The following is a 16281-nucleotide window of genomic DNA, read 5'->3' on the forward strand; positions in this document are numbered from 1 at the left end:
ACCATGTGAAAAAGAAAACACTTTCCAGCAGATCCTGTAGCATTAAAGGGGCTAATGACATGCAACTCTGCTGGATAGAAACATCTATATTTTCCACAGCAGGGTACAGACTGCGGTTAGCGCTTCACAGGAAAACTTTGAAACCAGATGGAGCCTATCCCACACAAAACCTTATGAAAAGAAAATGGGGAGGGGAAGAGAGGGAGACAAACGTTGGTGTATTTGGCAGTAGTCCATCCTTAGATTTACGAGGGGGTTTGTTAACATCACCGCACACACCTCCGCATTCACACAACTCATCGGACCGGAGCTACTGTACAGTACCACAGTGGTGCGGGGAATGTTATCCCTATTCCTGAGAATATTTCTGTTTTGGGTAGAGTAGAAATGACTCAATTAGTCCTCCCTGTTTCCTGGTAGAGTTGTCAGAGATCAAGGAGTCAGCAAAGAAGTTGGGGCCCACTGACTCACCATTGACTATATACAGTGTCATACATGCATGTTCTTTCCCGAGGCAATTCTAACACTAGACTAGCCTGGGGCTACTTCCGCTGCTTCTGTTTTTTTAGGAGCACTCTTCCACATATATAGTCTACTACAATACATGATCGATGTGCTGTGTCCCGGGCTTCGGGGCAACTTATCGGCTCAGGTTGTCATTTTGCCCACACCAGCACTGACAGGTGATGACAGGCCACTTTCAGACGGTTTGTGAGTAATGGCCGGGCCAAAACTGCAACAGCGAGCCTGTCTGTGCACCTTTCAACAAGCTCTTAATATTACATCCTGTCGACAAGGGGCGCACAGACGATGGGAATGCAACAAAACAAGTTCCCTTTTTGCAGACGTCTACATTTTTCACTGTTGTTTATGAGCCGGGGGCACAGTCTGCTCCTGATATACACTGAGTTTGGACAGTGGTGGGCATGCATGAACTAAATCATGCTCATGGGTTGTAGCAAGTCGTAGTTGGTCTAGTATTTATGAATTACATTATAGGAAACAATAGAATCTGACTGGACTGTGGCCTGTAATGTGTGTTGTGTCGCCTTGGTCTGTTGAACACTCCTTTAGGAATTGGGCATGGGCCAGTATCAAATTTTATAATGTGATTACATTGGCCAAAAATATCTCCTGTAATGGTCTGATAACGTTAATTATCAAAGCTGGCACAAAAATGGCTATTAGTGCTAACCAAAAGTGAAGTCACTTCATGATGATTCATGACATTGAGTGTGTTATGTTCTGTTTAAATCTTCACACACATTTAACCCTTTGTACATTGAGAACCATACTGATGGCTCATTGCTTTGATTGGTCGTGTCACTGTCTCCCACAGGCTTGCTTTTCTGGACTTGCTGCACTGTAATCCATGGTGTCTGAAAAAGTCCCAGTGGCCACAGTAAAAGAGATACGGAGAGATGTTATTACCACAGTGTAAACTAAAACCAGTGTACTGCTCCACCTTTAATAGGAACAGGATGGGAGATTACAGACTCCATGAAACAGCACCTTTACTTCCTTGATTTGATGTATTTCCTGTTGAAACAGGATGTTGTGGCGGGACATAATGCAGTGAGGGATTCAAAACTGTAAACCAATGGAATATCAGTCAAGGAGAGAAAGGCAGTTTTATTTGATGGGAAGGGCGGCGGGGCGGGATTGTTCAAAACTCTGTGATGGTTTTATTGGTTGGAATTTTTTTTATTTACGCCTACTGGTGCAGCATGAGGTCACCATTAAAGATACACTGTTTTCCAGGAAGAAAAAACGTAATGGGAGTTCATTTCATGGGGACTTCAACACCAGCCAGCTGCCAAGTGCTGGTAATTTTGGCTTCAGCTGTGTAGTTTCACTACGCCACCAGCCACTTTGGCATGTAACCAGCTATTGTTTGTAGGACCTGTTCTATTCTAAAAGTAAAGTTGACTGGTACAATAGGTGATGTGGCTGGTGAATTTTGGGATACAATAGAAGTGTCTGTGACTGATACACAACAGTTAGCTACCTGCCCTGAGTAGGAATCTATAGCATTAAAAATCATCATTCCTAAAACTGAGTTTCAGTGTCTTGTTCTTGTTCCAGCATACACCCAGATCCAGCCCCACTCCCTGGTTCAACAGCACAAGCAGCAGCAGCAGTTTGTGGTCCATCAGAACCAAGGTTCCCAAAGGACCCAGGGCCAGCTGCTGCAGACGGCCTCCATTCAGCCATCGCAGCACCCTGTGCCTGTGTTGCCCAAACCTGCTCCTCACCAGCCCTCCACGCCCAGCCAGCAGGCCACCATCTTCCACTCCACCATCAGCCCCCACGCCCTTCACTCTTCCCTCAGCCACGCCAAAGCCCAGCCAGTCCAGCTCACTGCCATCAACCTACAAATACAACCAACAGTGAGAATAACTCAATACTTGAATTATTGTTGAAGAAGACTCACAGAGGACTTTTAAAATTGTCCTTTTTCATTGAAATGTTGTCAGCAGAGATGGTTAAAAAAAAAAGCAGAACCAAAAAAGCAGAGCTAATGTTGCTATAAACACAGTGCAGGGACTTTCCTGTTCCCCTATGTCCAATCAATGACTGTGTTAACAGTTAATGTCTTGACACAAGTGAGCAAGTTTGGACAGCTACTGTGGCTGGATTAACAGCAAAATGATGCGTGTCAAAATAAATTGAAAAGTGATTTCACTTGGCATGCATGATGTTAATGCTCTAGCTGCGTGTTTACCTACAGCCAGCTGATGAAAGCCACGGCTTTTACCAGTGAGGCAATTATTTAGGATTAGTTACATATTTTTGTTGGATTACCACAAATATTTGGGAAAATTCATTCAAATATGGGCAAACAGCAGTCAATTCTCAAAAACTAAACTTCCATTCCTTCCCACCACTAGCTATGAGCTAATACGAGAGCATTAACATACATTATCCATTGCAGTGGCTCTCCAAATGGCATAAGGGATAAGATTTTTTAGTATTTTCTGAGAAGTTCAGCTTTTTCTGTACACACACACACTATTTTTCTACTTTTTATCCCACCTTTTTGTGTTGATGTTCACAATCCTCAATGTGTTTTTTTAAAAGGGGTGTCCAGCAAAACAAAAATTGTTGAATTTAAAGTCACTCAGTGTTTTAAAATAATGAAAATTGCTTTAATTCTCTCCACTGTTGCAACACCATCTACAGCATAGACAATTCTGTTGTAAATCATATCTAAAATCAGTAATCTTCTGAGTTGGGGATTCCTGGAGCGATATTTTCGTCATAGATTGTTGTCCCTTTATTAGTTATTGACATAAAAACAACTCCTAATCTGTCTTTTCATTACATTCTCAGATATCCTTTCTCATTTGTTCTTCCTCTACCTTTTGTTCTTAATGCATTTCTTAGGCTTCTCGATTGGTCCAGGAGAGTAAAGATAAGCCAACCTCACTGGTGGTCAGAGAGACCTGTCCAGCACCCGCTACGCAACAGCAACAGCAGCAACAGCAACAGCAGCACCAACAACAGCAACAACAGCAGCAGCAACAGCAGCAACAGCAGCAGCAGCAGCAACAGCAGCAGCAGCGGCAACCCACCCCTTCTCCACCACAACCCGCCAAGCCTATAGAGCCGCCCAAGGTCGACCCAGCCACACCAGCTGTCCAGCCACAAGGTAATGAATCGGAATTTATGATTTTTTTTTGCTATGGATATAGCAAGCCTAAATCAATCTTTAGAGAGTACACTGACTTTTTGACAAATAAACTCTTTGACCAACATTGTGACAAGAAGATTGGTTGCAGTTTCAATACTGTGTGTAAAGTACTTAAAGCTTCAATATGCAACTTTTCGAAATGAGGCTGGAAGTGTTTTGTCAGCGCCGCCCTCCTCCCCCTGAGAAGGTCAAGTTCACACCCAAACACTTGCAATCTACCCAAAAAGAAAAAGCTATGCAGATGTTTACCCATGTTTTTGAACAGGTGCGACACGTTTAGCTTCACTCTTCTTTCGTTTGTTGCTGCTTTCCGCCATTGTTGTTACTATGACTTCCTTGCTTTGTGGCCGCTAGCCTCACCTTGATAGCCACAGCCCAGCTCACTGCTGGCCACACCCACAGCAAAAGGTATACGTCCCAAAATGTTGCGAACATTATTGAAAACCCAGTTTCAGGCAAATAACAAGATTTTGTATAACCAGGGTCACAGACACACAGACTGATAATGTATAATATATATTATGTATGTATTGTTATTTTAATGTAAAAAAAAAAGCTACATATTAATGATGTTTGAGACATTTTGGGGCATATATACTATTTGCTGTGGTGGTGTGTCTTTTGGGCGTGGCCAGCAGTGAGCTGGTAGTGGCTATCGAGGTTAGGCTACAGCGCAGAGAAGCCATAACAACAACAACAACAACAACAGCGGAATGCAGTAAGAAAAGGAAGTATAGTGAAGCTGATCATGTGGCAGACAAGACCAGTCCAAAAACACTGGCATTGCTTTTTTGTTTTGTTTTTTAATTGCAGATTGGCATCAAGCTGAAAAGTTACATACTGTAGCCTTAAGGTAATTTAGAGATGATAGAAAGTTAACTTGTACTGTCTGCTAAACTTAGTGTGCCGAGTAAATAATAGACACCCAAAGGTGAAACTGCTGCCAATCTTCTAATTAACAGTACGTTGATTAAATAATTAATTGCCAGAAAATTTACATCTTCCTTCAGTTAAAGTGTGACTTTTCTAAACAGTTAAAAGTCAAAGCTTCTCTGTCTTGAACTGTCCTAATGAGGCACCAGAATGAAGATGTTGTGTTTTTCTAACTTGTATCTGACTTGCACTGACAGTTGTACATTGTTATACAAGCTTCTTGGGAGTGGATGTTTGCACAGTGCATGTTGCCTCTGACATTTACACTTACACCTCAGACATTTCGCTGAAAACTCTTATCCAGAGCAACTTACAAGAAGTCAGCAGAGAGTGTTTCATTATTTTCCTCCAGTGACAGTTTGAAAGGACACACAGCTGTTAACTGACATGTTGCCTGTTGCAGGGATTGGACCTGTGACTTTTCAGTTACGGGACAGTCTCTCTAACCATTAGGCAGTGTTAGAGGCATGCTTGTGTAACAGGCTATCGTGTTAGTTGCTTGGGAGAATGAAACACTGAAATGTTTTGCTGTCCTGGACCGAAGCTTGTTCAAGTTGTAAAATGTAGATGCACAGGGACCTGAGATGCTGTGCACAGTCTAATCCGGTTTAAAAGCTTTTAGTTGTGTGCATCAACAGGAAAATTCCAGAAATGTTGCAGAGTCAGTAGAATTTATTTTTACATTGCTGGATTTTTGCTTATTATGCACATTTAGTCTGCCAGTTGGTTTGGATAAAAGGGCTAAAGCAGGTTCTATTATGGGACTTGACTTGGGTAAAGGCAATATCATTGAGATAAGTACATGATCATGCAATAGCTATACTCTTTTGCAGCTGCTCACAAATGGGATTGTTCCCTTTATAAAAGTTACCAGAGCGCAATCTGTTCTGTAATGACTTTCTCTCTCCCTCAAATTGTTGGGCAGACTGCTCATACTGTATTTCTTGTAAAATTAAACATTATGTAAAGCCACAAAGTGCTGTTTATGGCCAGTGAGCTGGGTGTGATGCTTAGTAGAGGTACACTGCTCACCACCACAGCAGGAAACTAGTTTTTTCATCCACTGGCCACAGTGGCTGATGGATTCTAAAATACGCCTCACGTTTTCACCGTTTTATCATCCAAATATGATTATTTTTTTACAATTATTTGTTCATTTTTTTCAAGAAAATAAAAGAACCTCCAGAAAATGGCAGTTTGTCTGCCAAAGTGGCTGGCAGAGTAGACAAAAGTTTGTCAGGATTTAATTTAGTGTTCATTTCCCACCCTGCTTTTTGACAGTTCTCTTTGAAGTAAATAAATAGAGAAACAGGGCCTCCAGGTCCTTAACACCCTGCATGGAGCAGATTGCACTACATTCACATCACACTGAGCGGATAAACACCAAAAATGGCAGAATAGTCTACAGCAGGGGTACTCAAATACAAATCTTAAAGGTCCACAAAGAAAATTTTCAATTAGACAAAGGTCCGTTTATTAAGGTCAGTCAAGCTTTTAACGAATTATAATTAAATTATTAAATTAATAATATAAAATTAAGTATAAAATATATATAATATAAAATTAAATTATATAAAATATATACAATTAAATTAAATAAAACATAAAATTACATATAAAATTAAATTAAATTAAAGCTACAAATCACCATTTCCCCATTATCCCCATCCCCCAAACCCGGTTCACACACCCAGCCACCAAAGGTGAATCAAACCATCCTAAGAATCAAAGTCCAAATAAGTCCAGAACTATTGTACATTGTGTCAAACACAGTTGCTTAATGAGAGAAGTGGCACCTTTGGTCTGCTGCCAAGACTTTGAACTTTGGCACAAAAGGTGTGATGACCAGGCAGAGACACTGATGCAAGTGTTCATTGGTGAGTCGGCTGCGGTACTCGTTCTTCACCGTGTTCATTGTTGAGAATGCAGACTCACTGCTGTAGGCTGGCCACCTTTGAACACGCCATTTTAGATTGATTCACGTTCCAAATCTAGGCTAGTAGCTAACTGCTGACGAAACGAGCTGCGCTGTCAACTTGATTACACCGGTCTTTGTTCTCTTCTCTTGTAAAAATAAAGTTTGAAAAAAAAAGTGCGGCTCTACAGTATGACGTCGCGTCCGCGACTCACCGCTTGATGACGGGACGCTGAATGTGATTGGACCAAACCAAAGCAGAGTAGACGTCCTCACACAGACAGTGGAGCAGTCGGGCAGTCAGAGCGCTGCTTGCAGTGGAGAAAGCGGATAATTTTGACTCGTTGCGTTGCGGCGAAGTCTCGCAGATAATACAAATAATACATATGAAAAGTATAATTTGCTCAGAGTCCGGAGACAGTTGTGGTTCGGTCCGGATCCGGACCGGAGTCCGGACTTTGAGGATGACTGGTCTACAGGTTCTAGCTTTCTCGGATAAGCCATATTATTGCACGAATCCCTAATGATCTGCAGAGAACACTACAAAGTTATGGCAGCTTTTCACACGAAAAAAACTAAATTTGTTCCATTCTTGTCATTTTAATGGTTTGCCATTATCATTGGTCAGATCAAGCCGCCTACGAGCAGAAAACACATGTTCTTGCCCCACATTTATTTGTCGCTTTAATGACTTCATGATCAAGACTGCGTTTGGGGCTGTGTTACACAGTCACAAACCTAGGCGAACCTAGCCCAGCCCACATGAAGCCAGTGTTCACATTAATAGCAGCAGCCTTGAGGGACGAGGATAGTGGTTGTGGGAGGAAAGGAGGAGGCGGCGCCTCATTGAAGCTTTTCATTTAGGAATCTCCTGAAGTGGCAGCGCAGTTGCTCGCGCCGCTCCGCAGCTTTGAGTTGGCGGAGCAGCGCTACTACAACCTGATTACACACAAACAACAGAGGCAGGTCGCTTTCTGTTTATCGGATCATAATAACAAAGTAAACGACACATGTTTTCTCGCTGAAGAAAAATCGGAACTTTGCACGTAGGTAAGAAAACTGATCTTGCGCAAGGTTGTTGTCTTAAAATAACAAAGCATGGCAGCTCGATGTTTACTTTCGCTTTGTGGGTTTTAATGAAAAGGCGAAGAAGTAGGTTGTTGTGGTTGTAATTGTAGGAGTGATACATGGTGGATCAGCTGTGTAGGCTGCATCCCAGTGTAATATTCACTAAATCTCGTCAGTTTGAACAGTCTTCCGTCAGTAGACATGCATGCCTGACTTGCCAGAGTGGATCACTTCAAAATGTAGAGCTGTTGGGGATTTGGTAGCAGTGCTGGCGATGCCAATTGGCAGGTGGACTTTTAAGAAGTAGATGGATACTGGATAGAATTGGATATTTGTTTGCGTCTAGCTGTAAATAAAGTGCTAATGAATTCTCTATCTGCTCTGCATACCATTTTGGTATACACAGAAATTTATTGGTAAATAAACACTGACATCTATTTGTGATCATCATAAAGAAAACAACCACTTATATAAACAAAAATCAACTATATTTTTAAGTAATACATGAATTCATGTTTTTTCCTCAAAAGACCCCATCCTCATATAATTTCAGTTTGATACTTGGTAATGCTATGAATTAACATTAAAAAGATTTACGTCAGCCTAAAAATATGGGTTAAATCTGTGACACAAATAAAAGATGGTTAAACTGAATTCCGGTGGGTTTAACCTCCACTACTATTCCTGGTGTAAACCTTTTTTTTCAATGGTATTTTCATTTAAAACTAGTTAAGTCGTGAACACATGTCAAAGAGTACATTCTAGCTTATTGATTAGGCAGTGCTGTATGTATTTCTCCTTCAGGAGGAGGCTCTACCAAGAGGCCGAGTTCTGCACCTGGGACCCCGCCTCCAGCCATGACCTCAGGAAATGAGAGCGAGGCGCCCACCGTGACGGGCAGCACGCCTCAGAATGGAGAGAACAAGCCGCCCCAGGCCATCGTCAAGCCCCAGGTCCTCACACATGTCATCGAAGGCTTTGTCATCCAGGAAGGAGCCGAACCGTTCCCTGTGTGTGTAAGTGCCCTCCCTCCCTCCCTCGACACAGTTTTCCTAGCAGCGACAGACACGGTAAACAAGCCAAAACCACCGCGCTCTCCAGTGTACGTGCCCTCAGGGAGCCGGCGCTGTCAGCAAGCAAACGCAAACACTCGGTGGCTAGTTGTAGTGACAGCTAGCAGTTTCTGGCCTACTGTTTGATTTAGTCATTAATTATGGTGCGGGAGAACCCTGCAGCTGTGAAAAAGAATACAGGTGGATGCTGTGTGTGTGTGTGTGTGTGTGTGTGTGTGTGGAGGAAGTATTGTGGACAAAACATCAGGATCAGCTTCCTAATAATAAGCTGCATGTTCTTTTGCACAATCCGTGTCTCAGTAATCTCAAGGCATACAAATCCTTCTTTAATCTCTGTCCTCTCCTTCATGATTGAAGTGAAATTAATATTTTAAAAAAACGTATGTCGTATTGTCTACTCAGTGCATCTATATGCCTATGATTGACCTTTGTATCAGCCCATCTTCATTAATCAGTAAAAGTGTTACACTGAATGACAGCCTGTTAAGACGCAACACATTGTGACATGCAATGACATTTTAAACTTTAAGTGCTTCTTGTCTTGTCTTTGGACTCACTGCCTCCTACTGGACATCTGTTGCAAATGCCTAGTACCTGCAGTACTTGGTAGTTAATCGTGAATAAGAACAGGTCTATTAGTTATACTCTAATAGTTATACTCATACTACTACTATAGTTATTTTGTAGGGCTGAACAATACATTGAATTCATACTGATATTGCACCATGAAAGAAAACTATCTACACTGTCTAGACTGCAGTATGGGCATTTTGAATGCATTTTTACAAAACATGTAATAAGAGTTAAACAGTGAGATTGAGAAGGGTCTGAACAGATAAGCTTATACCTCATTTAAGCTAATCGATACTATTTGGCACAAGGAGATTGATCATCAGTGAGTCGTCAAATGGGAGACAGCTGTAGTCGGGCCACTGAATGTGTTGAAAACCTTTCAGCGGCCCGACTACAACCTTTCAAAAACCAAAAGGAAATGCACACTTAAACTAGTCTTTGCAAGTCATAGTGTTGTTTTGATATCTATTAAAATCATCACAATACAATAAATTGTCCACATCAGGCCATCCAACTATATTGTCAGTCAAAGCAAACACAATCCGTTGTTCCTTATGCCTGCAACACGCACCATTTCATTTTGGTACAATTGTAAATGTCTTCTGCCTATCACCAGGTGGAGCGCCTGCCCATTCTCATCGACAGCCCAAAGAAGCTGGACCATCAGCTCTCCTCGGACCCGGACAAGACCCCTGTCAGCAACCCAGCAAACACCACAGACTCTGAGCCTGAGGACATGAACCAAACAGGTGAGGCAAAACACAGCTGTTAATTTTGTGTCCGTAGACTAGTAGGTTGTAGACCCTAAATCTAGATTCGTTTAGCACTCTATCTGCGGAGGAGAAAAGTCTCACCATGGAATTTGCAAAGTGGGAATAAAGGCACCAAAAAAAGTCGAGAGATGTTGTATTTCTTCACCCAAGGGAGGCGTTCAAAAACACAGGGGTTGAGCGGTGTTGCTTGGTTTGTTGTGGAGTATTTGGTTACCTTTTGTACCTGTGTGTGACACAGAAAGCAGCCAAGAGAACAAAGTTGTGAATGGGAGCCAGGCAATCAGCGCTGACCATCCGCTAGCTCTGGAGCAGAAATAGAAATTGCTTTTCCCTGTGAAATGTCTGAGTCAGACTAGGATACTGTCAAAAATCCAAGACAAACCAGCAAACCAGGTATTTCCAGGATCTCAGAAGTGGGGATTCAAATCATCCTGGATAACGGCTACATAAAAGTCACTTAATGTTGTGTAATCAAAACATATAAGCAAGAACTGGTAAAATCTACATAATTTGGTGAGTTTCATTCAAAAAGCGTCATATCCATTTAGGCAGACGTCTTCAATAAGCGAATGTTTTTCCAAAATATCTTTTACTTTGAAGATTGCAGTCATTTCGTAAGAGTAGCTCTCACTTTCTTCAAAGAGTGGATGTCTCATTTTGGAACAGAACTCTTTATTACCTCCGACAAGGAGGTTATGTTTTCGGTGCCGTTTGTTTGTTTGTCTGTTTGTCTGTTTGTTTGTCTGTTAGCAGGATTACGGAATAACTACTGGCCTGATTTTCATGAAACTTTGTGGAAGGGTGTAGCATGGGCCAAGGAAGAACCCATTAAATTTTGGAGCGGATCCGGATCCGACTCACGAACAAGCAATAATAGCACGAACCTTGGCGGAGGTCTGCGCTCTCCGAGTGCCCTTCTAGTTATTCAATGCATCTCGCTGATGTTCATGCTGAAATGTTATCCTCCCTCAGAAAAAGACCAAGAGGAAGTGCCCAAGCTGACGTGTGAATACTGCGGTTGGGTCGACTTTGCCTACAAGTTCAAGGGTTCTAAAAGATTCTGCTCGATGGTTTGTGCGAAGAGGTAAGTCACCATATTATCATTTTATCATTTAAACAGTATTGACTCCCACTCGTATGCCATGGGGAAAAACGTCTCTAACAGCTGTGGACCTTTTTAAACAGGTACAATGTGGGCTGTACAAAGCGGATAGGTCTTTTCCGTCCAGAGAGGAGTAAGCCAACGAATCGCTGGCGCAGAAGATCACAGGGCCGTCCCAGTGTCGAGGCTAAGAAACAGGTACGGCACCTCCAGAAACACACACACATTCCATCACTGTAATTAGACTTCACCATTAACATATTAATGGCCCTCAGATACACTATCCACTGCACATTTCACAAGAACGCGCCACTGAAGATACTCTGCACTATTCACACCTCATGCCTTTTTATGATAATGTGATTTCTGCACATCATTTGTATCAGTGATGATGATTTTCTCCCTCTGCCTTTGTTGTTAAGGAGTCATTAAGTAATCTATGACCTTTATTAATCTCTATCAGTGACCACACAAGCAATAAAGTTGTATTTTCACACTAGTAATCTAGCTAATCGCAGCAGAGATCCATCAGAAATGTTGAGTGAAGAGGTCGTACATCACAATGCAAAATACTGCAAAATACTCATTTGAGAACGAGGCTTTTTAGCCGAACTGTCTTGGGACAATGGCCTATCACTCGTAGCATCGTCCTCCGTCATCAAGCAGTTGGAAATATGAAGGGGGGATTAGGAGTGTCTTGAAACGGTAATGGGTGGGGAGCGTTTGTTCGGTAAGTGAGTTTTGACAGCCAAAAATCTCAGCACCTGGCGAAATAATCGTTGAGTCATTGGTATTGATCCAAGAACCTTATCAACTCCCTGCCAGATATTTTATGGTCATTTTCTGCTATCGTGCAGTAAAAATCTTATTTATTACTCCTTTAATATTTGCTATGATTAACACAATTTCCCAGCAGTGTTATAAGTCAAATAAATTCTTGGATACCGAGTCTTGACGTCATGGCTAGCTAATCTGTCTTTGGGTGTTGTGTTTCAGAAGCTGTCTCCGTCGCCACAGCAGACCCAGGGCGGCTCCGTATCCTCGCCGCATCCCTCGCAGCCCAGTCAGGGGGAGTCCAGCCCGTGCTCCGACATGTCCAGCTACGAGGAGCCTCCTTCTCCGCTGTCGGCCGCCAGCTCGGGACCGCTGGCTCCTGCCCCGGCCCCGGCCCAGGTCCTGGTCCACCGGCAGCCGAGCAGGGCCTCGGACCAGGAGGGCTGCGGCGGCCGTGATGTGCCTACGCTCTCTCAGCACTTCCTGCCCAACGACCCCACCAAGTGGAATGTGGAAGAAGTTTATGAGTTCATCCGTTCCCTGCCAGGTCAGCGGTGTAAACCAAAGCCCCCGTGTACTTATCTCTCTTTGATGCTCAGGTTGTTAAGGAAGCACACTCAAAATGCTTTAAACAGAGAATCAATCAGTTTTACCCTGCAGATTTTTTGCCTGTTTTGTGTATGGATCCTGTTCAAGTTCTGAGAAGATAAGTGATTGATTGTAGCCTGTTCTTCCTCTGCTGTTCCTCCAGGTTGCCAGGAGATAGCAGATGAGTTTCGCTCTCAGGAGATTGACGGACAGGCCTTGCTCCTGCTAAAGGAGGACCACCTTATGAGCACCATGAACATTAAACTCGGACCTGCACTCAAGATCTTTGCACGCATCAACATGCTCAAAGACTCTTAGCCAGGAAGGCGTGTGTGTGTGTGTGTGTGTGTGTGTGTGTGTGTGTGTCTGTGACTGTGTGTGTGTGTCTGCACATGTGCACACATGCATTGATCTGTGTGCATTTGTGAGTATTCGTATGCATGTGTTTGTGTGTGTAAGCATGTGAGAGGGGGGAAGGAGTCCTACTCTGGGACAGGGCGAGAGATTCGTCATCACAGCACTGATGACTACCTTACCTCTGCACTATGATCTCGCTCTCTCCCCACTATTGGATTAGTTCCCTCCATATATAATTGGACTTTCCTGGATCCAGCCCCGCGAATCGCTCATATTCACTTGTATTTGCTCGATAATCATGTGACCATTTAAATTTTGTGGAGCTGATAGTGGTTTCATCAGAGAGGTAGCTCGAGCTCTCGTATCACACTGAGCCATTTGTGAGCTGGACGCTGTTAGTCTGCGTTTACATGTGCTCACTGGGAGTGAAGCAATTCTTTGCCACTGGACTGAAATGTTGTTTCAGACAACAATGAAATTGGGAAAGGAGCCCCGAAAAGACAGTTTGTCCAGTCTTCGCAAATTCGCATGCTCACATGTTTAACAAGCGAATACTTGTGGAAATGAAAGCCGATTCATACAGCAGAACCTTCTACATTTGGACCTGGCCCACAGAAAAAAAAAAAAAACACTGTCAAACTCCTTGGCAGTACAAAGGAACAACAGTGAACCACAAAAAAAGACTAACTGCCTTAGAGAACAACACGCAGTGCCAAAGGGCACAACCAGAGCCTTTTCAGCTGTGCCTAGGTGGAGTCATACTGCAACAGAGTAGATGCTGAATGGAGAAACTTACACGTGAAATGTGGGTACATCGGAATAAATTTCTGAATTGTGATTATTATTATTATTATTATTATTATACATGTTATTTTGTGCTGTTTTGTTACACTGTGTGTGTCTGTGTGTGAGAGAGAGAGAGAGAGAGAGAGAGAGAGATTGTGTGTGTCTGGCTGGGGACAGAAGAAGGCCTTTATAAGTCTATAATTTGCTCATCCTTATTCAATAGATGCTCCTTTGCCTCTTCAAAGCTCGCAAATACAAAGCTTGAATGCCGAGAAACCGCTTAAGCGGCTTCTTTTGTGACATTGATTTTCTTTCATGAGGAACTCACCGTTTTTCCTGTAGATATAAACCGCTTAGAAGTGATTTTTGCCCTTTCTCCAAAGCGATTTACCAAAATATGACATAAATTATTGATTCCTGGTCCTACTTTTATAGACAGACACCAAGTTACCCCAGGAACACTGTGGGTGCGATGCTCTTTTTAGCTCTGTCCTGCTTTCAGCACTTATTAGCTACCGGTCCCTCTTGTATTTGCCAATGTTGTTGTTATTATTCTGCTTCTTCCTACGAGGAAATCTGCCTTCCCATGCATGAAAATAAACCAGACTTTGCACATAGGTCCAGTCCTATGCCAAACTTCCTCAACTGGCATTGTGGGCTAATAGTCTTAACAGTGGCGCCACAGCAACCATCTAAAGTTTAAAACTTTGAAAATTCATAACAAATCAGTCGTACGTGCTACCGCTTTGCAACGTTCACCAAAATGTAGGCCCAAGTGAGCAGAAATGTTCAGATGCTTCGAGCTGGCAGGAATTATGAAGTCCATCACTCTGTTTTTCTCAAAAACTGTAAAACTAATTAAACCTATCTCCTACCACAAACTTGCTATACTGCATCTTCAGAGTGTCATCCACAAACAATCCAGCCAGATTTTTGAAATATCAAAAATTTAGCCCACAGTACATCAAAATGTTTTACTGTAAACAGCTACTGCAAATTCTCGCTAAATAAATCTCCAATGTTCATGAAAATAAATGACAACATTTTGATGTCATGGTAGATGAAGTGTGTAAAATTTCATAATTGTATCTCAAAAACAGAATTTTTGACAGTATTTTGAATTCTGCCCTCATGTAAACTTTTGCAGTCAATGGAAATAGAGCATTTTTAACATCAGTTTTTCAATTATGGAGCAATCAATCTTTGTAAAAAGAAAATTACAGACATCTCTATGTTGTCTACATGAAGTACGCAAATTCTCAGAATTTTGTCTTGAATGCTGAATTTTTTTACACTAGTTTGAAATCTGCCTTTACATGCATGCAAAGCTGTTATCCTGCACCCTGGTGGTTGGCTAAGTCATAGTGTCAAGCCTCCTTTAATTTTCCCACTTCTCAGGTAGTTCAACTTGGTCACAATTTGCCATTGGTGGCAAAGGTTGTGAGTTTGATCCCTGGTTGATGCAGAATGAACAACATTCAAAAATGTTTTAATGATAATTATGGTCCGGGCAGTTCTGCTGATGGACCCTCATGTATTTCTCATTCGTCCTCCTGTTCTTCTTCCTCCTCCTCCTTTTCTTCCTCTTTCTCCTCTTCTTCTTCCTCTTCCTCCTCAAAATGCCCGGCCCCGACGCTGCTGTGTAGCAGCTATAATTTTCTTATTTTTTTCCAAGACAGTCTACCTAAAGTGCTAAATCTGGGGAGGGAAATTGTGCGTCTTGTGTTTGCGTAGCTATGGAAAGAGGTTGGGTGCATTTGTACATAGAAGCTCTGGTGAGAAACAGAATGGTAAATCAGTGTGGAAATATGTCATTTGCTATTTTAAGTTATACATGATTCTTTTTTAAACAAAATTTTAACGGTGTTCAATATTTTGAAATATGCAAATGTGTAAATATCATGGCTTGGGAGGTGTTTTTAATGTTTTTATGAAAATATCATATCTATTTGTGTTTTGTGGCTGTGATGAAAGGTCAACTTTTCTTTTTTTTTAGATAATGCTTTGTCAAATGCTTGTATTTATCAACAAAAGGATTTGTTACGCAACATTTTTCAATGATAAATAATCTGCAACACAATTTTGTCTTGGACCACTTTTGTGTGTGTGTGTGTGTGTGTGTGTGTGTGCACCTTCAATGTTTGTGTCCTTGTACGTTTTCTTCTATGTGGACATAAATAAATTGTTAAAATGTGTGTGTGTGTGTGTGGAGGGGGAAAGGGACACAGAGGCAGGTAATTTTATGTTTTATTATGTCTTAAGGACATTATTAACATTCATAATGATTGCCAATAACAGAGCTTTGACCCATAGCTGTCTGAGTGTTGGTCTGCTGCAGCGGTTTTCAACGTGGGGTCCGGGGACCACCAGGGGTCCTTTTGGGGAGGTTCCAGAGTAAACTAATGAATTGTTAAACTCCACCACTATTTCATTTACAAGCAGTTAACACAATTAGAGAATGTAGAAGAATGACTATTTTGATCATAGTTTCACTGTTATCTCTCAACCTACAATACAGATAGTCATGGAACTCTGGACAAAATCATATGTAACAATAAAAGTATTCTTAGATGTGGTTCCGAGAGACAATTAGGGGTCCTTGATATGAAAAATGTTGAGAAGCACAGTGGTCTACTGTTCCTCAG

At 42.0% G+C, this 16281-nt stretch overlaps 1 protein-coding gene across 1 annotated transcript in view; it reads left to right on the plus strand.

Moving 5' to 3' along the window:
- The window catches only part of phc2b (polyhomeotic homolog 2b (Drosophila)), a 30385-nt gene extending 14669 nt beyond the window's left edge, over positions 1–15716 (plus strand). The window contains exons 8-16 of the mRNA XM_071542277.1: positions 2086–2390; positions 2646–2654; positions 3388–3652; positions 8415–8620; positions 9873–10005; positions 11002–11113; positions 11215–11329; positions 12128–12452; positions 12657–15716. Coding sequence (XP_071398378.1) covers positions 2086–2390; positions 2646–2654; positions 3388–3652; positions 8415–8620; positions 9873–10005; positions 11002–11113; positions 11215–11329; positions 12128–12452; positions 12657–12811 — 1625 coding nt within the window. The 3' untranslated portion in view covers positions 12812–15716. The remainder of the gene's footprint in view (positions 1–2085; positions 2391–2645; positions 2655–3387; positions 3653–8414; positions 8621–9872; positions 10006–11001; positions 11114–11214; positions 11330–12127; positions 12453–12656) is intronic.
- Positions 15717–16281: the final 565 nt, after the last annotated feature.

Source organism: Centroberyx affinis, unplaced genomic scaffold (assembly GCF_046629955.1).
Source record: "Centroberyx affinis isolate AG114_WGS23_722 - 3 ecotype Tasmania unplaced genomic scaffold, CSIRO-AGI_Caff_v1 ptg004049l_1, whole genome shotgun sequence".
NCBI lineage: Eukaryota > Metazoa > Chordata > Actinopteri > Beryciformes > Berycidae > Centroberyx > Centroberyx affinis.